The following is a 23,710-nucleotide window of genomic DNA, read 5'->3' on the forward strand; positions in this document are numbered from 1 at the left end:
CTCCAGAACTTTGGCCACCTCATGCGAAGAGTTGACTCATTGGAAAAGACCCTGATGCTGGGAGGGATTGGGGGCAGGAGGAGAAGGGGACGACAGGGGATGAGATGGTCGGATGGCATCACCGACTTGATGGACATGGGTTTGAGTAAACTCCGGGAGTTGGTGATGCACAGGGAGGCCTGGTGTGCTGCGATTCATGGGGTCGCAAAGAGTCGGACACAACTGAGCGACTGAACTGAACTGGTTCATTCATGAACCCCACTAGATTGGGGGCTCCACCAAGGCAGGGAAAGACTTTGTATCCGAGGTGCTTGAAATATACTTGACACTTAATAGATGATCAACAAATACCTACTGAATGAGTGAATGAACCAAAGCTCCCAGGTCAGGAGGTATCCCCTGACTCCTAAAGAGCGAAGCTAGGTGCCCGCTTGACTCCCAATGTCAATGTTTTCCCCTAGACCCCAGAGGGTGATACTGGGATTCTTCTCAGACACCTAAGGTCGGGGTGTCTTGTTACCCTCAAACTCGGAGGGAGGGGTTGTGCTCCCCACTTTTGAAGGGCATGGCTGTGGCATGCCTCTGGCGCCAGAAGGCAAATATGCCCCTTCCCTGCTCCATCTCCATGTGTACAGCCAGGGAATCCCCAAAGTCCTATGGGCAGGAGTGCGCCCCCAAATTGCGGGGGGTGGAGGGAGGCAGAACCGAGGCATGTTCCTGTGCCCCCTCCCCGCCATCCTCGAGCGCAGCACCGCCTGAACCCCTCAGATCCCCAGTGGAAAGAAGGTAACTCCCCCACTTCCCAAAGATTAAGTCCCGTCTCTCCTATAAACACGGAAGTAAGGTCATCGTCCCACTGCCGCGCCAGACCCTAGTGGACAGATAGGTGGAGCTCAGAACACCTCAAAAGGCAGGTTGCGGGTCCCCACATCCCCGGATCCCCGAGATCTCAAAGGCAATGATGGGGCGCCCCCCGCCTCCGCACATCTACTGGGGCTCCTGATTGTAGGGCAGGGCGGTGCTTCTCGGAAAGAGAGACCGGCGGGGCGGGACCAGGTGGGCGGGGTGGACGAAGGGGAAGGAGGAAGCGCAGGCCCACAACGCGACTCGACTGCGCGGCGGCTCCCGGGGTAGCCCGCCATGGCCGAAGGAGTCCGCGGCGCGGGGTCCGCGCTCCCGGCCCCTTCCATGTCCTCCCTGCCCCTGGCAGCGCTCAACATGCGAGTGCGGCGCCGCCTGTCGCTCTTCCTAAACGTGCGGGCGCCGGTGGCGGCCGACTGGACCGTGCTGGCGGAGGCGATGGACTTCGAGTACTTGGAGATCCAGCAGCTGGAGAAGTACGCCGACCCCACGAGCAGGCTGCTGGACGACTGGCAGAGACGTCCGGGCGCCTCAGTGGGCCGTCTACTCGAGCTGCTCGCCAAGCTCGGCCGCGAAGACGTGCTGATGGACCTGGGACCCAGCATCGGTGAGGAAGCTCCCTTTCCGGCCTCACATCCGACGTGGGAGCGGGGGATGAAGGACCTGAGCCTCACTGGTCCCTCCTCGGAGGGACCCATCCCTCCTTGGAGGCGGCGGGGTGGCGGGGTACTTTGGGGGTAGCAGGGGAGACATTGGAGACAGCCCGCAGAGGGGAAACCGCGCAAGACTAGTTCCCTCTTTCAATACCGGGGATGACAGCGGCTGGAGAAGGGAGGCGAAGGCCCCGAAAGGCAGAAGGAAACCACTAAGACCAAAGCTTTCACCAGGAGTCAGAATCCGGGTCCTCTCTGGGGGGCTTGGGACTGCTTCAAGTAGAGCAATAGGTAGGGAAGGGGCTGAAAGCTGACAGTCTTGGAAATCTCAGGCCCCTAGAAAATGCACCGGGTACTGCCACTGTCTGACACACAGTATACTTGCAGGGGCACGGGGACAGTGGCCCACGGACAGGCATATCTTCTTTGGTTGGGGCTGCTGCCCTTTGCTGCATATAAACACCAGGTCTCTTTTTTTTTTTTAATATTATTTTATTAGTTGGAGGCCAATCACTTCACAACATTTCAGTGGGTTTTGTCATACATTGACATGAATCAGCCATAGAGTTACACGTATTCCCCATCCCTATCCCCCCTCCCACCTCCCTCTCCACCCGACTCCTCAGGGTCCTCCCAGTGCACCAGGCCCGAGCACTTGACTCATGCGTCCCACCTGGGCTGGTGGTCTGTTTCACCATAGATAATATACATGCTGTTCTTTCAAAACATCCCACCCTCACGTTCTCCCCCAGAGTTCAAAAGTCTGTTCTGTACTTCTGTGTCTCTTTTTCTGTTTTGCATATAGGGTTATCGCTACCATCTATCTAAATTCCATATATATGTGTTAGTATACTGTAATGTTCTTTATCTTTCTGGCTTACTTCACTCTGTATAATGGGCTCCAGTTTCATCCATCTCATTAGAACTGATTCAAATGAATTCTTTTTAATGGCTGAGTAATATTCCATGGAAACACCAGGTCTCTTGAGCGCTTCTTTCATGCTCTGCTCCTATCAGCAGTGAATCCTAGAAGGACACCTTGGGTTTAATTCTCAGGAGCCTTAAGAGGCAGGGGTGGGGTGGGGGCAGGAAATGGGTCAGAGGCACAAGCCTGACCTTGATGGCTTCTCTCATAACCAGAACATCAGTGACATCCTTTTAGGATGGCCAGAGCCAGGTGGGAGCTCTCCTTTTCAGAGCTGTTGAACTGTGGATGGCTCCAGTGGGCTGGAGAAGCCCTGGAGTACAACACAGCCAGGAAGGTGGGGCCGGGGCTGGGTCCTGACTGTGAGTAAAGGCATGGGGTACCCTTGGGGAGCTGGCGACACCTTGTCTCTTCCCTACAGAGGAGGATTGCCAAAAGTATATTCTGAAGCAGCAGCAGGAGGCATCTGAGAAGCCGTTACAGGTGGACTGTATAGACAGCAGCATCCCTCGGATAAATGACATGACAGGCATCACCATTCGCGATGACCCCCTGGGTAAGGGCCCAGTCCTGCCCCTCTGGGCCATAGGACATTGTGGTGTTAAGAACATGAGTGTTGGTAGCAGATGGGTTGTGGCACCTTGGGCAAGTCACTTAATCTCTCTGAGCTTCAGCTTCCTAAGAAATGGGAATAGTAATAGTCCAACCTCTGATTACAAGTATGAGAAGTGATGTATCTAGCTCACGGCTAACATAGGGCTTGGCCTGGGGTGGAGAGGAGGTACTCATTGTTCGATTGTGTAGGCTCCAGGACCAGGGTCGCTTAGGCTGGGGGCACCTGACTGGGCTCATCCCCAGCCTTCCTGGAGGGCTCTGACCATCCCCTTTGTGCTCTGCACCCAGGGCAAAAGCCTGAGTGTTTTGATGCCTTCATCTGCTACTGCCCCAGCGATATTGAGTTTGTCCACGAGATGATCCGGCAGCTGGAACAGACAAACTATCGGCTGAAGTTGTGTGTGTCTGACCGTGACGTCCTGCCTGGCACCTGTGTCTGGTCCATCGCCAGTGAACTCATTGAGAAGAGGTTGGCTATGTGGCTGCAGGGCAAGTGGGTGGGTGTGCAAAGCCCTGCCAGGCATCCCCATGCTGGGGTCCTCCCGGCCAGCCCCTGTCTAGCCTGGCACAGTGGGATCCTCCCAAGGCTGTCCCCGGGTGGGTCACCACAGTGCCTGTAGCCTGCCCACTCTCCCCTAGGTGCCGTCGGATGGTGGTGGTTGTCTCCGACGAATACCTGCAAAGCAAGGAATGTGACTTCCAGACTAAGTTTGCACTCAGCCTCTCTCCAGGTGAGCTCAGCCCTGCCCTTGCCACAGAGCAGTGGGCAGGGCCTCAAGATGCCAGATTTCCCTCCCCAAGGGCCATGGATGTAGCATCAGGGAACTCAGGCAGGTCTCTCCACACCTAAGTGCGTGTGCACAAGAGTGCCCTTTGTGTGGGTGAGTAGGCACCGGGGGTGCTTGTTGGGAAAGAGCTGTTGTTAACCCCTGACTGGAGGACTGGTGCAGCCCCGTGATGGCGGGGAGCCTGGAGCAAGCTCTGCCCCCTCTGGCTTGCAGGTGCCCACCAGAAGCGACTGATCCCCATCAAGTACAAGCCGATGAAGAAAGAGTTCCCCAGCATCCTGCGCTTCATCACAGTCTGTGACTATACAAATCCCTGCACCCAGAACTGGTTCTGGACTCGCCTCGCCAAGGCCCTGTCCATGCCCTGAACTGCCCGAACCCCCGGGAGTGCGTGCCTCTGTGTGCCTGTACATGTCCTTCTACCCCTGCCTCCACCTGCGGTTGTAGGGGGGATCTGTGCTCCGCTGGCCTCTCAATCCCTGGACATGCCTGCTCCATGGACACAGCCGCAGCCATGGTCCATATCTGGACAGCACCTCTCATGTCCTGCATAGAACATGTGGCGCGCCCACTTGCTGGATCATCAGCCAGGATGGTGGAAACCAGAGGCAGCTGCGACTCAGCGGAAGCCCAGAAGCGCCAGCTCTGAGTCCTCCATCCGTCTTGGGCCTCAGTTTCTCTGCCTGAGAACTAAGCAGGGTGGGGGGAACAGGCAGTCGCTGTGTTTGAATCATTGTGGGAAATGGTGAAGCACTGTTTTGAGTCTCCTGGTTGAGAGCCAGCTGGCCACTGCTGGGACCAGGATGCTGCTGCGCATCTGTTTCCACAGTGCTCCGGGGCCCCACACCTCACACCCCACTTCCCCCTGCACCAGGGGACAGATGGCAAAGCAGGCTGGCCCTGCACAGGGGGATCCTGCGTTGAGCCTGATCCCCCAAGGGTCCACCTCTCATCTGCCTTTTTGACTCCTCCCAGCCTCTGCCCACCTTCAATGTGGTAAGTCCCCAAGAGTCTGGCCTGCGCTTCTGGGGCTGCCTTTCACTTCCACCTGTTGAGTGCCTGTGGTTCTCAAGCTCTGCCCTGCACGATACAGGATCCTGACTTCTGGCCTCTCCATCAAGTTTGGTTTCGGGGGCTAGGTCATCATGGTGGTGTGGGCAGGAAGTGTTTCTTTCCTGGGCGCACTCACAGAGAGAACTTTCCCACCAGTCTTCTATTGCTTAACTGCCTTACCAAATTGCTGGAACTAGTTTACAGGGACCACACAAGAGCCTCCTACCCTGAAGCTTGTGGGCACATGGACGCATACAAGCTCACACGCCTAGACACATGGATACATGCGCTGGCACCCTCACGCACATACATACAGGCATCTTCATGCACACATTTCCCTAGGTACAGCTCCCAGAAACAGCTGGTGGGATAGTCCCACCACAAGGGGATCCTAACCCCGGACCAAGATGGGACACTCTTGTATTCTTTTTCTGTTTTCCTTTTTCACGGGAACCAGATTCTGGAAAGGACCCACTGTACCAGCATTTACACCTTCAGTGAAGCACAGAGCAAGGAAAAGAGCTGTTGAACTCACACAACAGGTTAGCTGCGACAGCTGTTTTTCTCTCCTTGGGAGATTTGTCTGTTCTTTTCTCTTCACCTCTCCTTCAAGGAGACGCTGTCATGGTCTCAGGTTTCTGTCCCAGGATGGAACCCAGAGCCCTAAATCTAAAAGCAAATGTATGTCTTCTCTGCTGTACCTTCACTGAGGGCTGGGGGCAAAGCACCTTTCCTCAGGGTCTCAGGAGGGTCTGGAGACCCCACTCTGCATGATTTTCAGGAAGCACCTAGCTACCAGGTGCCTATCCCCTTTTATATTGGGGAATATTTTACAACAATTTCAAAAAGGTTATCTTTCAAACCTGTTTCTATTCATTGTGAGAAGGTCAACGAGAGCTGAGAAAGGCTTCCGTTTGTAATTGCCCCCTTCTGTATCCTAGGTTTATAATAAAGAGTCTCTACTTTGGGAGCAGCAGGTTTCATTTGTGTCTGGAAAGAGTATGGAAGCAGTAACCTGGGATAAGACTCTTCCGGGTATGAAAAACTGGTCCCTTGGGGAGGTTCAAGTGGGTCTGGCAGGGGCTTCCTGAAGGCTGGGGCTCCTCCCCCAGGCCTCACCAGGGCTGCAGACAAAGTTAGAAACAGCAGTTCAGCTCCTGATGCTGGGGACACTGCTTGCCTCTGCCAAGCTTGGCCTTCCGGGGAATCAGCCACGTGTGTGGGTGGGACAGGGCTGCTCTTCCAGGCTCCAAGGAGAGTCTGAATAAGATCCCCATTCTAGATCACAGATCCTTGGAAAACTCAGTTGTTAAGAGTGGCCATCCTGGGGCATGTCTTTGTTAATCCTAAAGGAGTTGATCTGTTTTTAAATAGAATGCACCACTTTTTTACTGTTCCCTTGAGAAAAATTGGAAAATATAAAGAAAAAAAAAAAACCACCCATAATCTTAATCCCAGAGATGAGCCCGGTGATCTTTCAGAGTGCCCAGAGATTACCAGCGGCCTCAGCTTTTCTCTCCCTGGTCTCTGTTACCCTATCCTGGCTCCCGAGCCTTGTGGATGCTGGAGGCATCCCAGCCTGGCCCCTGTGCCATCAGCACTCCTAGAAACGCCCCCTGTGTTCAGAGCAGCCCCAAGGCCAGAACTTCCTCTCTAGTGGCCACTTGGGAACACAGCCTCAGTGTGGTCCCAGCAGGGCCCCCGGGATCTGCCTGGTATCCCCACGACTGTGGGGTGTGGGGAGGACAATCTCTGGGTCTGCTCCTGGTCATGGCAGGGGGCTTCTGGGTAACACGTTACATCATGGGGAAAGCCCCAGTTCTCTCCGGTCATGACGGTGACCCGAATGTGCTCCCCTCACTCTCATCTGATGCTCACACCCCTCCCACCTTCCTCCAGTGCCCACCTCCCCACAGGCAGGTTCCCAGATACTGAGAAAGCTTCCTCTTCTCACTTTTGGCTTAGTCCTCTAAGAACTTTTGGCAGAGAAATCCTCTTTTTTCAAAAGAGAAACTTCACTGCTGCAATTATCCAACGCAAGCTTTGGAAGGCAGCAGCAGAGATTAAACACAAGATTACAAATCTACATGACAATGGACCTGGGTTCCGACAGAATCAAAAGCTTGATTCTTCACAGAATCAAGAGCTAAGACTCCATCCTCCCAATGCAGGGAGCCCCAGGTTTGATTCCTGGTCAGGGAACTATTAATAGATCCCACATGCCGCACACTGTAATCTTGCATTGACGCAACTAAAAAGATCCTGCGGACCACAACCAAGGCCTGGCACAGCAGCCAAATAAATAAACACTTAAAAAAGAAAAAGATGTTTTGGGGTGATAGAGGACAATATATAGAATATATGAGAACTCTTAACAACAAAAAAAGAAAACAGCCCAATTAAAAAATGAGCAAGGGGGCATCTCTGGTGGTGCAGTGGTTGGGAGTCCACCTGCCAATGAAGGGGGACATAGGTTCGAGCCCTGATCTGGGAAGATCCCTCATGCCACGAGGCAGCAAGGCCTTCGCGCCACAACTACTGAGCCTGCATGCCCTAGAGTCCACGAGCTGTAACTACTGAAGCCTGTGCTCTGAGAGCCTGCACTCTGCAACAAGAGAGGCTACCGCAATGAGAAGCCCGAGCACCGCTACTAGAGAGGAGCCCCCACTCCCTGCAACTAGGGAATAGCCTACACACAGCAACGAAGACTCAGCACAGTCAAAAATAAGTTTTAAAAAATAGTTTAAAAAGCTGCAACAAAACTATCACATTAAAAAAAAAAATGACCAAGGGTCTTGAATAGACATTTCTCCAAAGAAGATATACAAGTGACTAAAAAAAATACATGAAAAGATGCTATCATTAGGGAAATGCAATTCAAAACCACAATGAAATACCATTTAATTCCCATTAGGATGGCTACTATTAAAAACTCAGAAAATACCAAGAGTTGATGAAGATGTAGAGAAATTGGAACCTTTGTGCACTGTTGACAGGAATGTAAAATGGTACAGTTGCTGTGGTATGCCAATTTCCAAAAAAATTAAAAATAGAAATACCATATGATTCAGCAATTCCACTTCTGTGTATAAACCCCAATGAATTGAAAGCAGGGTGCTAATATCAGAGACATGTGTACACCCATATTCATAGGAGCATTATTCACAACAGCTAAAATGAGTAAGCAAGTCAGGTATCCCCTGACAGATGAATGGATAAACAAAAGGTGGTTATATACATATAACAGAATAGTATTCATTCTTAAAAGGAATGACATTCTGACACATGCTACAATATGAGGACATGATGCTAAGTGAAATGAGCCAGTTGCAAAAAGACAAATGCTATATAATTCCACCTATATAAGGTATCTAGACCAGCCAAGTTCTTAGAGATAGAAAATAGAATGGTGGTTTCCAGGGCCTGTGGGAAGGAGAGAATGAAGGGTTGTTGTTTAAAGAATCTGAAAAGAATAAACACACACACATAAAACTGAATCACCTCACTATACTTGAAACTAATACAACATGGTAAATTAACTATATTTCAATTTTCTTAAAAGGCAATTTCAAATATTATTTGAAAAAAAAGAGTTGTTTAATGGGTACAGAGTTTCAGTTTTGCACAATGAAGTGTTCTGGAGATGGTTGTACAAATATATGACAACCTCCCCCCCCAAAAAAAGCATATTGAACAATATACTTAAAAATTGATTACTGTGGTAAATTTTATGTTATGGATATTTTATCACTAACAAAAGAGACAACTGGGGAAATCTGGGTACTAGATGATGCTAAAGAATTATCACTCTTTGTTTTAGATGTGATATAGCATTGTGGTTACATAAAGGAAATGAGCACTTTGTTAAAGTCTAATTCTGAAGCATGTTGTTATGAAATGAGTAGTGTCTTGGATTCGCCTTTAAATAATTAAGCTAGAAAAAAGAACAAAGGTTATATGAAGCAAATGTGACCATATAGCAGTTATTAAACTGGAGGTGCATTTCTTCTCTCTGCTCATGTGTCTAAAATTTTTCATAATTAAAAAAAAATGTTTAAAGTTAAAAAATACAAGAATCACTGCTACTCCACCTGCACAAAAGTCTGTCTTCCTGCATCTCCCTAAGGTGGGTATTTCAAAATCATTCATCAAGAATGACTGAAACAGAAAAGAAAATAATTGTTTCCTGCCTCGGTGGGGAAGTGGAGGAAAAGTTTGATAATATATTACCAGACATCTGAAAATCTCATCTTGGATGGTTGACTTTTAAAAAATTACTCACTAAAAAAAATAATAATAATAAAAATTACTCACTAGTTTTGAGTCTTAATATAAACACACTGAAAATATTTTCTTCAACTCAAAAATAAAATATTTCTCCTTAACTTAAAAGAGATTCTCAGGAACTCCATGACATTTGCAACAGAAGGACCAGATTACTGATCCTGGAAAAAGGGAGATGCGACATGGCTGCGCAGCAGTCGCCCTGCAAGGGGATAAAGTCTCCAGCCTGGGAGGCACAGATAGCGTTCCTGCCCTCAAGAAGCAGCCTTTGTGGGCCTCTGGCTGACAGGGAATTCTGAGTGCTCGGGCCAGGAACTGGCAAGTGGTAGAAAACTGGAGAATGCCTGTTCAAACCAGGCTGGAAGGATCTCAAATTCCGGAGGGTGAATTCAGAATCACAGAGCAGAACACAGGCAGAGCCACGGGGCAGGCAGGGAGGCGCGGGAGGAGGGAGTCGACATTATTTCAGATGAACATTGTCCCCGTTGGCTGCTGATCACCAGGTGAGAGGGTCTATAAGTCCCTGGGGACTCTGGTGCCGGGGAAGTACCAGATATGGAATAAACACACCTCTCCTCTGTCCCTCTGTTAAGTACAGCTTAACCCCCCCTGGGAGATATAGATAGATAACTAGAAAGAAAGTGAACGTGTCAGTTACTCAGTCAAGTCCAGCTCTTTGCGACTCCATGAACTACCGCCCGCCAGGCTCCTCTGTGCACACGGAATCCTCCAGGCAAGAATACTGGAGTGGGTTGCCATTTCCTTCCCCAAGATAGAAATATATAAATAAATAAATAAAGACTTCAAAGGACAGAGAGGGTAAACAGGCTAGTGGCCTTGGGACTCAGAGGAAGACCTGGCGGTGATTCCCAGGTCTTTCTTTTTGCTTGGAATATCTCAGACTGAGCACCGGAGAAGCTAGTAACCTAGAAACAAATGGGTACAGACAGAAAAAAAAAAAGGAAGAAGTCCTGCTCTTTCTAGCCAGGAAGGGGCACCCTAACAAGAAAGAATACTTTCAGATACTAATACTCTACTCCAGCCAAACCACAGGAAAAACTGCAGGTAATACCACCGGCACCCTGCAGTCGAGGCAAGCCAGGAGCCTGGGCCCCCGCTCCTGTCTGCAGGGAGCGCTCAGGAGGCCTGGCCGGCAGGGTCGGCATCACGGCCGGCAGCAACGTCCTCCTCCGCCGGGGGTGCAAGCCATCAGGGCAGCGCTTAGCAAGGCATCCTGCCCTCCACCGGAGTGGTCTGCCCACAGGCGGAGCGGACAGCCTGCACTCCTGCACTGGCCCAGCAGTAATTAGGCACCAACTCTACCTCCCCGCCGGCTTCCCAGGGGGCTCAGTGGTAACAAAATCACCTGCCAAGGCAGGAGACTTGGGTTCAGTCCCTGGGTCGGGTGGGAAAGATCCCCTGGAGAAGGAAATGGCAACCCACCCCAGTATTCTTGCCTGGAGAATCCCATGGACAGAGGAGCCTGGCGGGCTGCAGATCGCAGGGTTGCACAGGGTAAGACAGCTGAGAGTCTAAGCTCACAGGCTTACCTCCCTGCTTCCTAGGGCGTCAACAGAGGCCGGGCTGGGAACCTGAACTTTGACCTCTATCTGACAGCATCGGTCTGGTGACAGAGAGAGCCTATTAAAACAGAAGATTTAAGTATCTATCCAGAGTCTCACAATACTCGAAATGTCCAGAACTGAAAGTCACTCTTTATACTGAGAACCAGGAAAATTTCAACTTAAGCAAGAAAGGATAACCAACAGCCATTAACACCAAGATGACACAGATGTTAAAATTATCTGACAATGATTTTTAAGCAGCCAGTGTGAAAATGCTTCAGTGAGCTGTTAGACATACTTCAAACAAATGAAAAGCATCTCAGCAAAGAGACAAAACAGATGAAGGACTAAATTGAAATTTTAAAACTGAAAAAAAACCCACTGAAGTAAAAATCTTACTAGATGAATTCTATAATAAAATGAACTATGGCTGATTCTTGTCGAGGTTTGACAGAAAACAACAAAATTCTGAAAGCAATTGTCCTTCAATTAAAAAATAAATAAATTTTTAAAAAAAGAATAATAGAAATCACCTAATCTGAACAAGAGATAACAGACAAAAAAAATTCACACTCTCAGGAATCTGTGCCACTAAAGAAAATATCTAGTATTTATGTCATTGCAGTCTCAAAAGTAGAGGAGAAAGAAAGTGGAGCTTAAAAAAATACTCAAATAAGTATGGCTAAAATTTTACAAATATGGCAAGGACATAAACTTATAGATTCAAGAAGCTGATAAAATCCCAAACAGGATAACCCAAAGAAATCCATGTCAAAACACATTGTAGTTAAACTTCTGAAAACTAGAGACAAAGAAAAGATCTTGAAAGTAGCTAGAGAAATGACAACTTCCCTATAATGGGGGAAAAAAAAATTGAATGAGGTCAAATTTCTCATCAGCAACCAAGGAAGTCAGAGGAAGTGGCACAACATTTTCCAAGTGCTGAAAGAAAAGAACTGTCAACTCAAAATCCTATATGCAGAGAAAATCAGGAATGAAGAGGAAATTAAGACATGCTGAGATGAAGAAAAACTGCAAGAATTTGTCATCAGCAGTTCTACTCTTAAAAAATAGCTAACAGAAGTTTATGAAGCAAAAAATAAATGATCGGAAAAGGAATCTTGGACTACCAAGAAGGAAGAACAAAACAATAAAAATATTTTAATACAAGGTTTTCCGTTTCCTCTTCAGTTTTCTAAATCATATCTGATGGTTTAAGCAAAAGGTTAGTAGTTGTGTGCAGGGCAGATTACAGAAGTTGATAAGCACTGTGGTTATCTCTATTTCAAGTATTTACATCTGCTCAAACAAAAGGGAGAAATGAAGTGACTGCTGCCTGGGAGGAGGGACTCTGTGGTCCTTTCTATTTCCTCTTTCCTAAAAAGATCAAAGCCCACTAGGTCCGGTCTAGCGTCCTCTATCTTGAGTATTCACATATCATCTGTTGTGATTCTCAATCTTTTATTATTTTTTTTTCCTTTTTTGTCACTCTGCATGGCATGTGGAACTTCCCCAACCAGGGATGGAAACCATGCCCTCTGCAGTGGAAGCGCAGGGTCTTAACCATGGACCACCAGGGAAGACCTCGATTTGTATAGAGAAAATATTTGAGACAGTTATAAACCGGGGAGAGTAAATGGACTTAAAGAAAGGTTCCTACCCCTCACTGAAACTGGTCGGGTCAACCCAAGCAGAACTGAGGTAAGTTATATATATATATATATATATATACATATATATATATATATACAGTGCCACACCTAAATATCTACACGAAGAGAGATGCTCCAAAAACTCTCAATAAATCAAAATGAAATTCTACTGGAAATGAATGAGATGGAGAATCAATTAGTGGTTGTCAGGAGTCAGGGATAGTTGCAGGGGAAGGGGACGGGTGTGTTATAAAGTAGCAAAGGGAGGTTTTAAGGTGTTTAATAGTACTATATCTTGATTGTACTGGTGGTTACACAGACCTGCACATAATAAAATGGCAAAGTACTGCACATACACACATTATACCAATGTCGAGTTCCTGGTTTTGATACTGGACTCTAGTTACATAAGATGTATCCACTGGGGGAAATTGTGTGAAGGGTTCAGAAACTTCTCTGTGCTATTCTTGCAACTTCCTGTGAGTCTATAATTATCTCAAGATAAAAAACTTGAAAAATTTTAACATAAAAATGAAGTAAAAAACAAAGGCTCCTGGGTGTTTATGCAATGCCTAAAGCTTAACTTTCCATCTTGTCCTCCCCACCCCAGTTTTATTAAGGTATAACTGACATATAGCACTATGTAAGCTTAAGGTGTACATTTGACCTGTATATATTTTGTGAAATGATTACAACAGTAACTTTAGTTAATATCCATCATTTTGTATAGATCAAAAGAGAAGTATTTTTTTTTTGTAAAGAGAACTCTTAGCATACACTCTGTTTTAACTTTTTTGTATATCACACATAACTGCTAACTACAGTCATCATGCTATATATTTTAACCTCAGTAGCTATTTATCTTATAACTGGAAGTCTGTACATTGTAAACACTTTAATTCCCCCTCCCCTCGACATTCACCTCTGGTAACCACAAATCTGATCTCTGTTTCTATGAGTCTAGTTTTGTTTAGATTCCACAAATAATTGAGATCATAAATTATCTTTTTCTGTCTGACTTATTTCCCTTAGCATAATGCCCTCAAGGTCCATTCATGTTGTCCCAAATGGCAGAATTTCCTTCTTTTTTAATGGATGACAGTGTTAGTCACTCACTGTCTGAGTGTCTAACACTCAGTTAGTGTCTGACTTGTTGCCACCCCCTGTAGCCCACCAGGCTCCTCTGTTCATGGAATTTTCCAGGTAAGAATATTGGAGTGGGTAGCCATTCTCTTCTCCAGGGGATCTTCCCAATCCAGGGATCAAACCCAGATCTCCTGCATTGCAGGAAGATTCTTTACCATCTGAGCCACCACAGAAGCACTTTAATGGATGAAACGTGTGTGTATACACACACACACACACACACACACACACACATATATACACCACACATAAACACACTCATACAGCCATTGATGGACACTTTTTTTCACATCTTGGTTGTTGCAAATAATACTCCAAAACAGACAGGAGATAGATCTTCTGATCTCTGAACAAGGAGAGACTTGAGCCACCCTGGCGATGTGAATTTAGAATTGGCTAATGTCCCTACTAGTCCTTGTCACACCATACTGATGCTGCTTATGATTGTTCCATGCATTATCAATTGTCTAACCTGTTTTGTCTCTGCTCAGGTCAACAAGCTACAACATGCAGTGCCAGTTCACCAAAGATACAAAACTACAGCTGGCCACGGAAAACATCAGTCACCCTTAGATGGACACTGCTATAAGGACTCCGAGGCCTGAGACTAGCAAGAGGGGAGGCCCAATGCCCCTCGCCGTCCCAGTTCAGCAGGAAGTAGCCAGAAAGACCTCAACGCCCTTATTCCCAAAGAATTGGGCCTCCCACCTCTTGAGGGGGGAATGTTAGGTAGTTAGAATAGGGAAAAGGAGTCCAAAATGGCGGTGGCTAAAAGACAAGGAAGGGAAAAGCCCTCGAAAATAGAACAGAGGAAGGTCAAAGGAAGGTCTGAGGACCGGAGTGAGGACTTCAGGTAGAAGAGCGCTCCTGCCTCAGCCCAATTTGCATAGGACAGGCCCAGGGGGAAGAAAAAACATAAAAAGAGGAGCCAAAGGGTTTTCTCTCTCTCTCTCTCTCCCACGCGTGCGTACCCTCTTTTTCTCTCTCTGTTTCTCTCTCTCTACCCCCCACCCCACACGCTGGTGTGCTACTCCACTCTCTTCTCTTCTTTGAAGATGGATTCTCCTGCTATCTTCTAAATAAAATAAAACTATAACACTGATTTGTCTAAGAGCTATAACATGGTCTGTCCAAGACCCAACAGCTGTGGCGTGACGAGGGCTTTAATGTCCGTCACTCCAAATCTTTGTTGTGATGAGACAAAGAACAAAGGAGCATACACTCGCCTGACACAAATAATGCTGCTATAAAAGCATGGGGGTGCAGGTATCTATTTGACAGAGTGTTTCATTTGCTTTGGATATATACCCAGAAGTGGAACTGCTGGACCATATGGCAGTTATATTTTTAATCTTTTGAGGAACCTCCTTACTGTTCTCCATAGTGGTTGCACCAGTTTACTTTTCTAGCATTGCACAAGTTTTCTCTTTTTTTCCACATCCTCATCAGCATCTAGCTACCGTTGTGCTTTTTAAAAAGAACTATTTTCAATATAAAAATGATCACTGGCAACATATATTTATGCATATGTAAAAATCTGTGGATTTTCAATCAGCATTCTGTGTTGAGAAAATGAGCCAAATTTTGTTTTTGAGGACCTGCTTACTATCTTGGTCCAGGTCAAAAGCAGAATATAAACAGAAACTACCCAGGGCTCTGGCCTCAGGGAACTTAAAGCCCAGGCAATGAATCAAGACACAAATGCAGGAAAACCCAGATAACTCAAGAATCAGACCACACAGCCTTCCATAGCACAGATGCTGACTTGTGCCAAAGGCAATGTGTCCTGTAAGACCCGAAGACAGGCCTCTGTAAGAGGCAGATGACCTTGAAGCTGGCTTTGAAAAGCGGCGAAACTGGTGGAGTAGAGACCAGGCAGAGGAGGAGATCCAAGCAGTAAGGGAATGATACAGACAGACGGGAAAAGTGAGGGGCACATCTAGGGGCGAGTATGCTGATAGGATAAGAGCCCTCCAGGTTCAGTATGGAGCCCCTGAAATGCAGGCTGTAACAGGGTACATGTGTCTGAGCAGGAAAGGACTGGTAAACCCAGAGGGTAGAGAAGATTAGCTTAGAGGCTACAGTGCAGGATAGATCTGAGAAGTTGATAAGCAAGCTGATCATTTCTGCTTTAGGCAAGTGCACAAACAAAATTGAGAGAAGGAGTAACTGCTGGCCACAGGAGAGATTCTGGGATCCCCAGAATTTCCTGTTTCCTCAGATCAAACCCTGCCTCGCCCATTCTAGTGTCCCTGTGTCCTAAGCACTTATGCACCAGTTGAATCTGCAAATTCCTAACCCTGAGGTCACAAGATCCGGAGGGTGCACCAAGTCCAAAGGCCCACGAGGTTAACTCTCATGAGGTCTCTGCCTTATGAGGCTCTTCTGACTTGAGTATCATCAGTGAAAATGTTTGAAGAACCCCAACTTCACCTACTTTTGAGAATTACCGCCTTCACGAGTTGGATAACAAACGTAGCGTTATTCAACAGAACTAGGTGAACCACATATGTATTTTTATAATTTCTAGTAGCCATGCTAAAAAAGCAAAAAGAAACAGGTGACATTAATTTTAACATTTTATTTAACCCAATCTATCTAAAATATCATTTCAACATGGAATCTGTATAAAGACTGTTGATGACATTTTAGGTGTCTTTTTTCATATTAAGTCTTTAAAATCCAGTGTGTGTTTTACACTTACAGCACATATCAGTTAGACCAGCCGCATTTATAGTGCTCAACAGCTACACAGGGTCAGTGGCTACACCATTATACAGTGCAGCTGTAGAATCTCGCTACTTAAAATGTGGTCCCTGGACTGGCAGCATCATACCAGCAGCATCCTTATTTGCTAGAAATAAGGAATCTCAGGCACCACTGCAGGCATAATTCATAAAATTCTACAGGTGATTCTTAGGTACATCTGGGAAGAGAGATATAGGGTACTCTGTGTTTTTATTACCTAACATCAACATTGCTTCTCTTTATTTAGGCTCCGTGCTGTGATTTTGCTTCGTGATTTCCAACACCAGTTCCAGACACAGATCTAAACCAAGCAACACCTCTCCTTGATGCTGAGCATCACAGTTCATTCAGGCATGCCAAATGTTTCAACCAGATTCAATGAGATCCAATGAATTCTTCAATAAATCCCACTGTCCTTGAATGAAAAAGGTAAGTTCTAGAGCCATCGTGGAGCATGATGGGAGATCCTGCCCTTATAAGAAGCCTGTGAATGGAGGGAAAAAACTGATGGCCTCTTTTGAGCCCCTGCTATAAGTCTTACCGTTGACTTTTCAGATATGTTGTTCAGTCACTAAGTCGTGTCCGACTCTCTTGTAATTCCATGGACTACAGCATGCCAGGCTCCTCTGCCCTTCACAATCTCCTGGAGTTTGCTTAAATGTAAGTCCGTTGAGTCAGTGATGTTATCTAACCATCTCATCCTCTGCCGCCCCCTTCTTCTTTTGTCTTCAATCTTTCCCAGCATCAGTGTCTTTTCCAATGAGTTGGCTCTTCACATCAGGTAGCCAAAGTGTTGGAGCTTGAGCATCAGTCCTTCCAGTGAATATTCAGGATTTACTTCCTTTAGGATTGACTGGTTTGATCTTTGGGAAATTGCTTGTTTAAACTAGTTTGGATTGTGTTCTAGATAGTTATTATCTGTTTTCTCCTCCCCTTGTTTTTTGCAAGGCTCTGTGCCCCTGGATATTGATCTTCAAGAATTATATCAATAGGCTCCCCTTACCTTCTGGTTTTCTGTTGGGATTGGCTAATTGTCAGCACAAGTAGAAGGTGGAAGCACAGGAAATAATAAGGTCGGGATATTTATTCCCTTGCCTCCTTTCTTGTGGGGCTGCTGAGGGCTGACTTCTTTCTACCATAGGCCACAGCTATTTTCAGGTAGATCTCTCCTTTACCTACCCTCTCTGATTCCAGCAGCCCTCTGCGTCCTTGCTCCTTCAGGCCTCGGGATGGTTGGTTTCCTGAGGCTGACAACAGAGGACTATTGCACATTCCTTTTGGTTTCCCAGTCCATGCCTTAGCAAAACAGCTCCTTTATTAAACTCTCCTCAAATAATCCACTTTGAGCATGCCCTTTACTTCCTTTTGGGACTGAATAAGTACCATAATTGGTATCAGCAATGGCCTTAAAATATGATTCTGGAATTGAGTTGCTCACATATATGAGGAAGACACTGAGTTTGGGATTAGCAGATGCAAACTATTATATACAGGACCGATAAACAACCAGGTCCTATTGTATAACACAAAAAACTATATTCAATACCCTATAATAAACTGTAACAGAAAAATATATGAAAAAGAATAAGCATATATATATATATATATAAACTGAATCACTTAGCCATACATCAGAAACTAACACAACACTGAAAATCAACTATACTTCAATAAAATATTTAAAAAAAGAGAAAGTGATATACGCAGCTTATAATTCACGACCTTAACAAAATTGTGTGCCCTCTACTTTCCCTCCACTTCATGCTGCAGGAATGTGGGTGCAGTGGTGGAAGTTAGAAGCTCTGTTTTGTTTTAAAATATTTGGCTGCACCAGGTCTTAGTTGAGGCATGTAGGGTCTAGTTCCCTGACCAGGAATTGAACCCGGGCCCCCTGCATTGGGAGCTCAGTCTTAACCAATGGACCACCAGGGAAATCCCTTAGAAGCTCCATGTTGAGGATAGCAGACACAGCATAAGAAGGGCCTGGGGTCTTGATTATTGGGTTGAACTATCAGCTCAAAATTGTCTATACTCGACCTTTATGTATAAGAGAAGTAGATTTCTACTTTGGCTACTGTTACAGTAGGAATGCTAGCATCCTTAATGCAGTTTGGGTTTTCTGTCACTGGCAACCAAGGGGTCCTAAGTGACAAAACAGGTTTGTTGCGAGCCCACTGCTGCGCTCAGCCAACCACAGTCCCAACATGCCCACTGATGGTCTCCTCCTTGCTCTGCTGTGGGGCATGCCCACTTTTCAGATGAACACTAGGCCCATGAACTGCTTCAAATCACTACTGCTCCTGGACAAAGGCTCCCCTTTCCTGCCCCCATGCTGGCTGTGAGGGTCTATGTGCTCCACCAAAAGGCTGGCCTTAACTGGACACTTCCTATGCAGGGATGCGTATTAACTCACACTGTAACTGCAAGGTGTGAAGACAACGTGGTTTGTTTTCTGTACTCTAATCTTTCCTATAAGCCCCTATCCTGCTAGGTGGCAAGGGGAGATTTAGGCTTGCTGGTGAGTATTAGATGATTTGGTTCAAACAGTATGTTTTAGAGTAACTTGGTCTCTCTTAAGTAAATGTTGTTTCTTGGGTCTCTTTCTCTTCCCCCGTTCACCTTACCAAGAAGATCTGGGAGACAGAGGAGAACTATCATATGATATCCCTTATATGTGAAATCTAAAAAGAAAGCATACAAATGAACCTATTTACAAACAAACACAGACTCACAGACTTAGAGAATGAACTTATGGTTGCCAGCGGAGAAGAGGTAGGGAGTATGGGATCGAATACACACATTGTATTTAAAATGGATAACCAACAAGGACCTACTGTATAGCTCCGGGAACTTTGCTCAGTGTTATGTGGCATCCTGGATGGGAGTGGGGTTTGGGAGAGAATGGATACATGTAGATGTATAGCTGGGTTCCTTTGTGGTTTTACCTGAAACTATTGCAACATTGCTAATTGGCTATAGTCTGATATAAAATACATAGCTTTTCAAAAAAAACAACTAAGGTCTTGGAGCTCAGGAAATCAGAGGTTCAAATGTGAACTCACGGTAGAAGGAAAGTGTTGCTCTGGGTTCCTGTGAGGTCTTCTAGTTCTGCCATGAAACACCTGGCCTCCTTCCTGAACTGCTATACTTACCTGGATGCAGTGCACCTCATCTGGCCTCTAGAATGAGATGCCAGCCCTCAGAGCTGAAGTCCATGGTAGCAACCACTTGCCTTTAGCCATAAAATCCTCCCCTCTGCAGGCCTTTTCACGTCCAGTCTCTACACCAACCTCTACGCACTTCCAAGTGCTGTCATGGGGCACAGGGAAGCTTCTGATTCCCTGTGGACCAAGTACAAGCTGTGAGGGACTGCATATGGTATCCTGGTTTTCACGGCCTAGGCTCTGCCCTCTGTCACTGCTACATTATCGTTCCTACAGTATACTGGACATGATGCAAAACCAAGTGGAAGGCTTCTCTTGGCGGCTTGCAGCCTCCCCCAAGTCTTACCTGGGGAAGCAGCCCACAAGCCTCTGACATTCTGAATTCTTCATAGTTGCCCTGTCTGTCTTAGATGTTTCTACCGTTTCCCCCATTCAAGATTGAGGGTGGGGGGTGCTGGGGAGAATGGACGGCAGAAATGAGGGCCCTGGAGCACGCCTGCCTGCCTGCTCTCCCATTTCTCTTGTTCACATACCTGCAGGCAGTGCTACTTTTATTTCCTCTTCCTTTTTCCCCTCATGGTCTGGACATCACAGGTAGGGGAGTTTTCACTCCTACAGTATACAAGGAAAACCACGATCTGAGCAAGTAAGAAACAGCTTTTGACATAAGGGCTGCAGGAAAACTGTGAATTTGGGCCCTTCCAGGGACAATTATATTAACAATCCATCCCTCGAATTTTATGTTAAAAAAAAAATTTGTTTTTTTAAGTTTTGGCCACACCACACGGCATGTGGGATCTTAGTTTCCTGACAAGGGATCAAACCCACACCCCCTGCAGTGGAGGTGCAGAGTCTTAACCACTGGACTGCCAGCGAAGTCCCTCTGCTGAAAAATTAAGACCCTTTTGCTGGGATGCTTTGTACCAACATGCCAGTTGCATGTTCTACTCTGTGGCCTTCAAGTCTGCCCATCTCTCTTAAATCTTCACAGTGCAAATTCCTTCCCTAGCCTTTCTATATCCAGGGGCTGTGGTCCTAAGATCCATTCCTTTTCCCTAGGCAGTTTGTGGGCACACTCAGCTCCTGGTCATATATTTCCTACAGACTGGTAACTTATACTTAATGTAGAATGCCATGTTTGAATATGCCCATACACATGCACAAGCTTTACCAGGACCTTCCAAGGAGTCCTTCACACTCCAAATTTGCTTCTTTCCTGGGTCTCCCTGCCAGGTGAAACGTGAATAACACACCATGTGTACGTACGTTACCAGGTGAAATTACCCAACTCCATATTGAGAAAGGTTTTTTTTCTTCCCAGATGCAACAGCTTTTCATTCTGACGACAAACTTGGTGCTTGTGCAACAGGCAGTTCTTCTTTGTTTTCCTGCTTTCAGGCCGTGTCCCAGCGTTTGTCAAATGCATAAGAAGGCCCGTTACAGCACCAACTATTCCACAACGGTTACCACAAAGCAACCAAATCTTTTAATTATTTTTTTCCCTCTCGGATTTGGGTGAGTTAACACTAAGTGAGAACAAGTCACCTCCCCCAAAAGACTGAAGCAGAAGAATCTGATAAAACCTCCTGTCTGCTGGATGGCGTGGACAGAGCTTAGATTCCGCTCAGGAGAGAGCCCGTCTTCTGTTACCGTCTGCCGCCATTCACCGGGGAACTAACATCAGTCCTGAGGCCCAGGCCCCCCGGATGACGGAGGACAGTCCCATTTTCTGGCCGACTGCTCACAGCTGAGCACATGGAGAACCGTCCATAAATGTATGCGCACTATACCTGATAGGGTGCTTTTGTCCCCATTTCTTGATGTCCTGAAATTTCCGACTCAACGTTCAGTCATACAGAGCTCCACTTTTGGTATGTCTGAACCCCAAATTCTCTCATTCAGGTTGGATGTTACAGGCAAACAAAGCTTCACAATCCACTGAGAATCAAAGAGAAAGCCTTTATTTCCTTCCCCAGACATTGCAACAAGGAATTAGGTAGTGCTGGGGCTTCCCTGGTGGTTCAGTGGCAAAGAATCCAACTGTTAATGCAGGGGACACGGGTTCAATCCTTGATGCGGGAAGATCCTACATGCCATGGGGTAACTAAGCCTGTGTGCCACAACACTTGAGCCTGTCCTCCTGAGCCTGGGAGCTGCAACTACTGAGTCTGCGAGCCCAAGAGCCTGTGCTCCTCAACAAGAGAAGCCACTGCAATGAGAAGCCCATGCACTGCAACTAGAGAGTAGCCCTGGATCACCACAACTAGAGAAAGTCCACACAGCAGCGAAGACCCCGCACAGCCAAAAATAAATGAACAAAATATATATTTTTAAAAGATTAAAAAAATTTAAAAAAAGATTAAAAAAAAATAAATCAGGTCATGCTATGATATGAATGACATCACATGATGGTGACTGAAACCTGTTTTTCCTGAGCAAGCAGACCTGCTGGAACTGTTGCTCAACCCCACGTTCCATAAAGCTTTCTCACTCTAGTCCCACCAACTGAGGAGAAACAGCTATCACTTACTGAGCATTTACAAGCCAGGTTCTGTGCTAAGCATTTCCAGGAATATCTGGAGGCAAGCTTCTTAGCCTTTCTGAGTTCATTTCCTCATTTGTAAAACTGGCATAGACACCTCACAAAGCTATTTTACTGACTACATGAAGGATACATTTATAATCCTTTAGCACACTATCTGGCACATTACAGGCAGTTTAACTGTTGTGATGAATGTTTTCTTAGGCTTATCTGAATTTATGTTAATTTGATGAACCATGCTGTCCTAAGTTCAGAGAACACGAGACACCAAATTATTAGAAGATAAATCTGATTATTCAGTTCCTGAGCTTAGTGAGAGATACTTATATTTTTCAATGTTGTGACTACAGCTGTGACTCAGAGATTCTGAAACTCCTGCCTAAGGTGGAGTATTGAATGGTACATATATTTTTGAAAATTTTCCTAAAAAGGCAAGAAATGCAGCTGTTTATACATTTCTAGACTGTCATCATGCTGGCAAGGCTTAAGGTGGGCAATCCACCGCCACTACCAAGGTCAAAACTCCACACAAATCCTTTACTTCTATTGGCGAGATAGGGTATCCCCCACTCCTCATGGGTGATCTACCACCCAATTTGAAATACAGAATATTCACAAAAAGAGAAATCTATGGTTACCTGGCAGTACAGGTTAAGTGCCCAGAAATGGTCTGGGTGAGGTAATAAATGCACATGACTTCCCTCAGGCCTGGAACAATCTCAGAAAAAGTGATCTGAGTAGGGGGGAAGGGAGGGCTGACCATCAGCTGAACCTGGCAGACCAGTAAGACCTGGATGGGTGGAGCAGAACAAAGGTGGCATTCCTGGAAGGAGGAAGGGCCTGAACAAAGGGAGGTACAGTGAAACCAGACTGAGAAGAGTGTCGGACGTCTCCTTCAGCTCCAAAGAAGGGGTGGGCAGATCGTCGAGTACCACGTATATTATTATTATCTGAGCCATGAGAAACCAAACTTTGAAATTATGAAACATACTTTAAAAGGACACACAGACATCTAGGGATAGTTGATGAGCACTGTTGTTCTCATCACCAAGTTAAGAAACAGCACAGTAAACGAATCCTGGAAGTCTTGGGTACCGCATCCTAACTGCATCCCTTTCCTTTTCCCTAGTCACCAAGCTAAACTGTTTTGTTTCCCTGAAACTGTTTTGTATTCAATTGTGCCTACTTTTGACTTCTTTGCCAGTGTGATCACTCGTGTATGTACACTTCTATTAGTTTGTTTCTATCATCAAATATGTACTGCTTTGTGTATATTGTTTGAACTGCAAGGAGAAAACAACATAATATTGTGTAACACCAGCAATGTAATTCTCTAAAGCAATTCATTAAGGTCTGTTTCATGAAAGTATTCTGGAGACCCATGAACATAACGCCCAGCCTGGTTAATAATTAAGAAAATGCAAATTAAAACTGAGATATCGTTTCACTTTCACCAGACAGGTAAAATTTTAAAGCCAAATTTGAATTTGGGGGTGACACAAACATTCAGTCTATAACTTACATGCATCTCCCAGATCTTATTCCATATATTTATATACATGTAAATTACAGACTGAATGTGTCTGCCCCAAATTCATATGTTGAAATCCTAACCCTCAATGTGGTAATATTAGGAGGTGGAGCTTTGGGGAGGTAAATAGGTCACGAAGGTGGAATGCTCATGAATGAGATCAGTGCCCTCCTAAGTGGAGAC

The 23,710-nt window shown here is 46.0% G+C and overlaps 1 protein-coding gene across 1 annotated transcript; it reads left to right on the top strand.

Moving 5' to 3' along the window:
• The first annotated feature begins 1,049 nt into the window (after positions 1-1,049).
• MYD88 (MYD88 innate immune signal transduction adaptor) lies at positions 1,050-5,865 on the top strand. Its single transcript, XM_065935241.1, has 5 exons — positions 1,050-1,468; positions 2,861-2,995; positions 3,343-3,523; positions 3,694-3,785; positions 4,056-5,865. Exons 1-5 carry the CDS (start codon positions 1,141-1,143, stop codon positions 4,208-4,210), a joined length of 891 nt encoding a protein of 296 aa, XP_065791313.1. The 5' UTR covers positions 1,050-1,140; the 3' UTR covers positions 4,211-5,865.
• The last annotated feature ends 17,845 nt before the right edge of the window (positions 5,866-23,710 follow it).

Source organism: Muntiacus reevesi, chromosome 4, assembly GCF_963930625.1.
Source record: "Muntiacus reevesi chromosome 4, mMunRee1.1, whole genome shotgun sequence".
Lineage (NCBI taxonomy): Eukaryota > Metazoa > Chordata > Mammalia > Artiodactyla > Cervidae > Muntiacus > Muntiacus reevesi.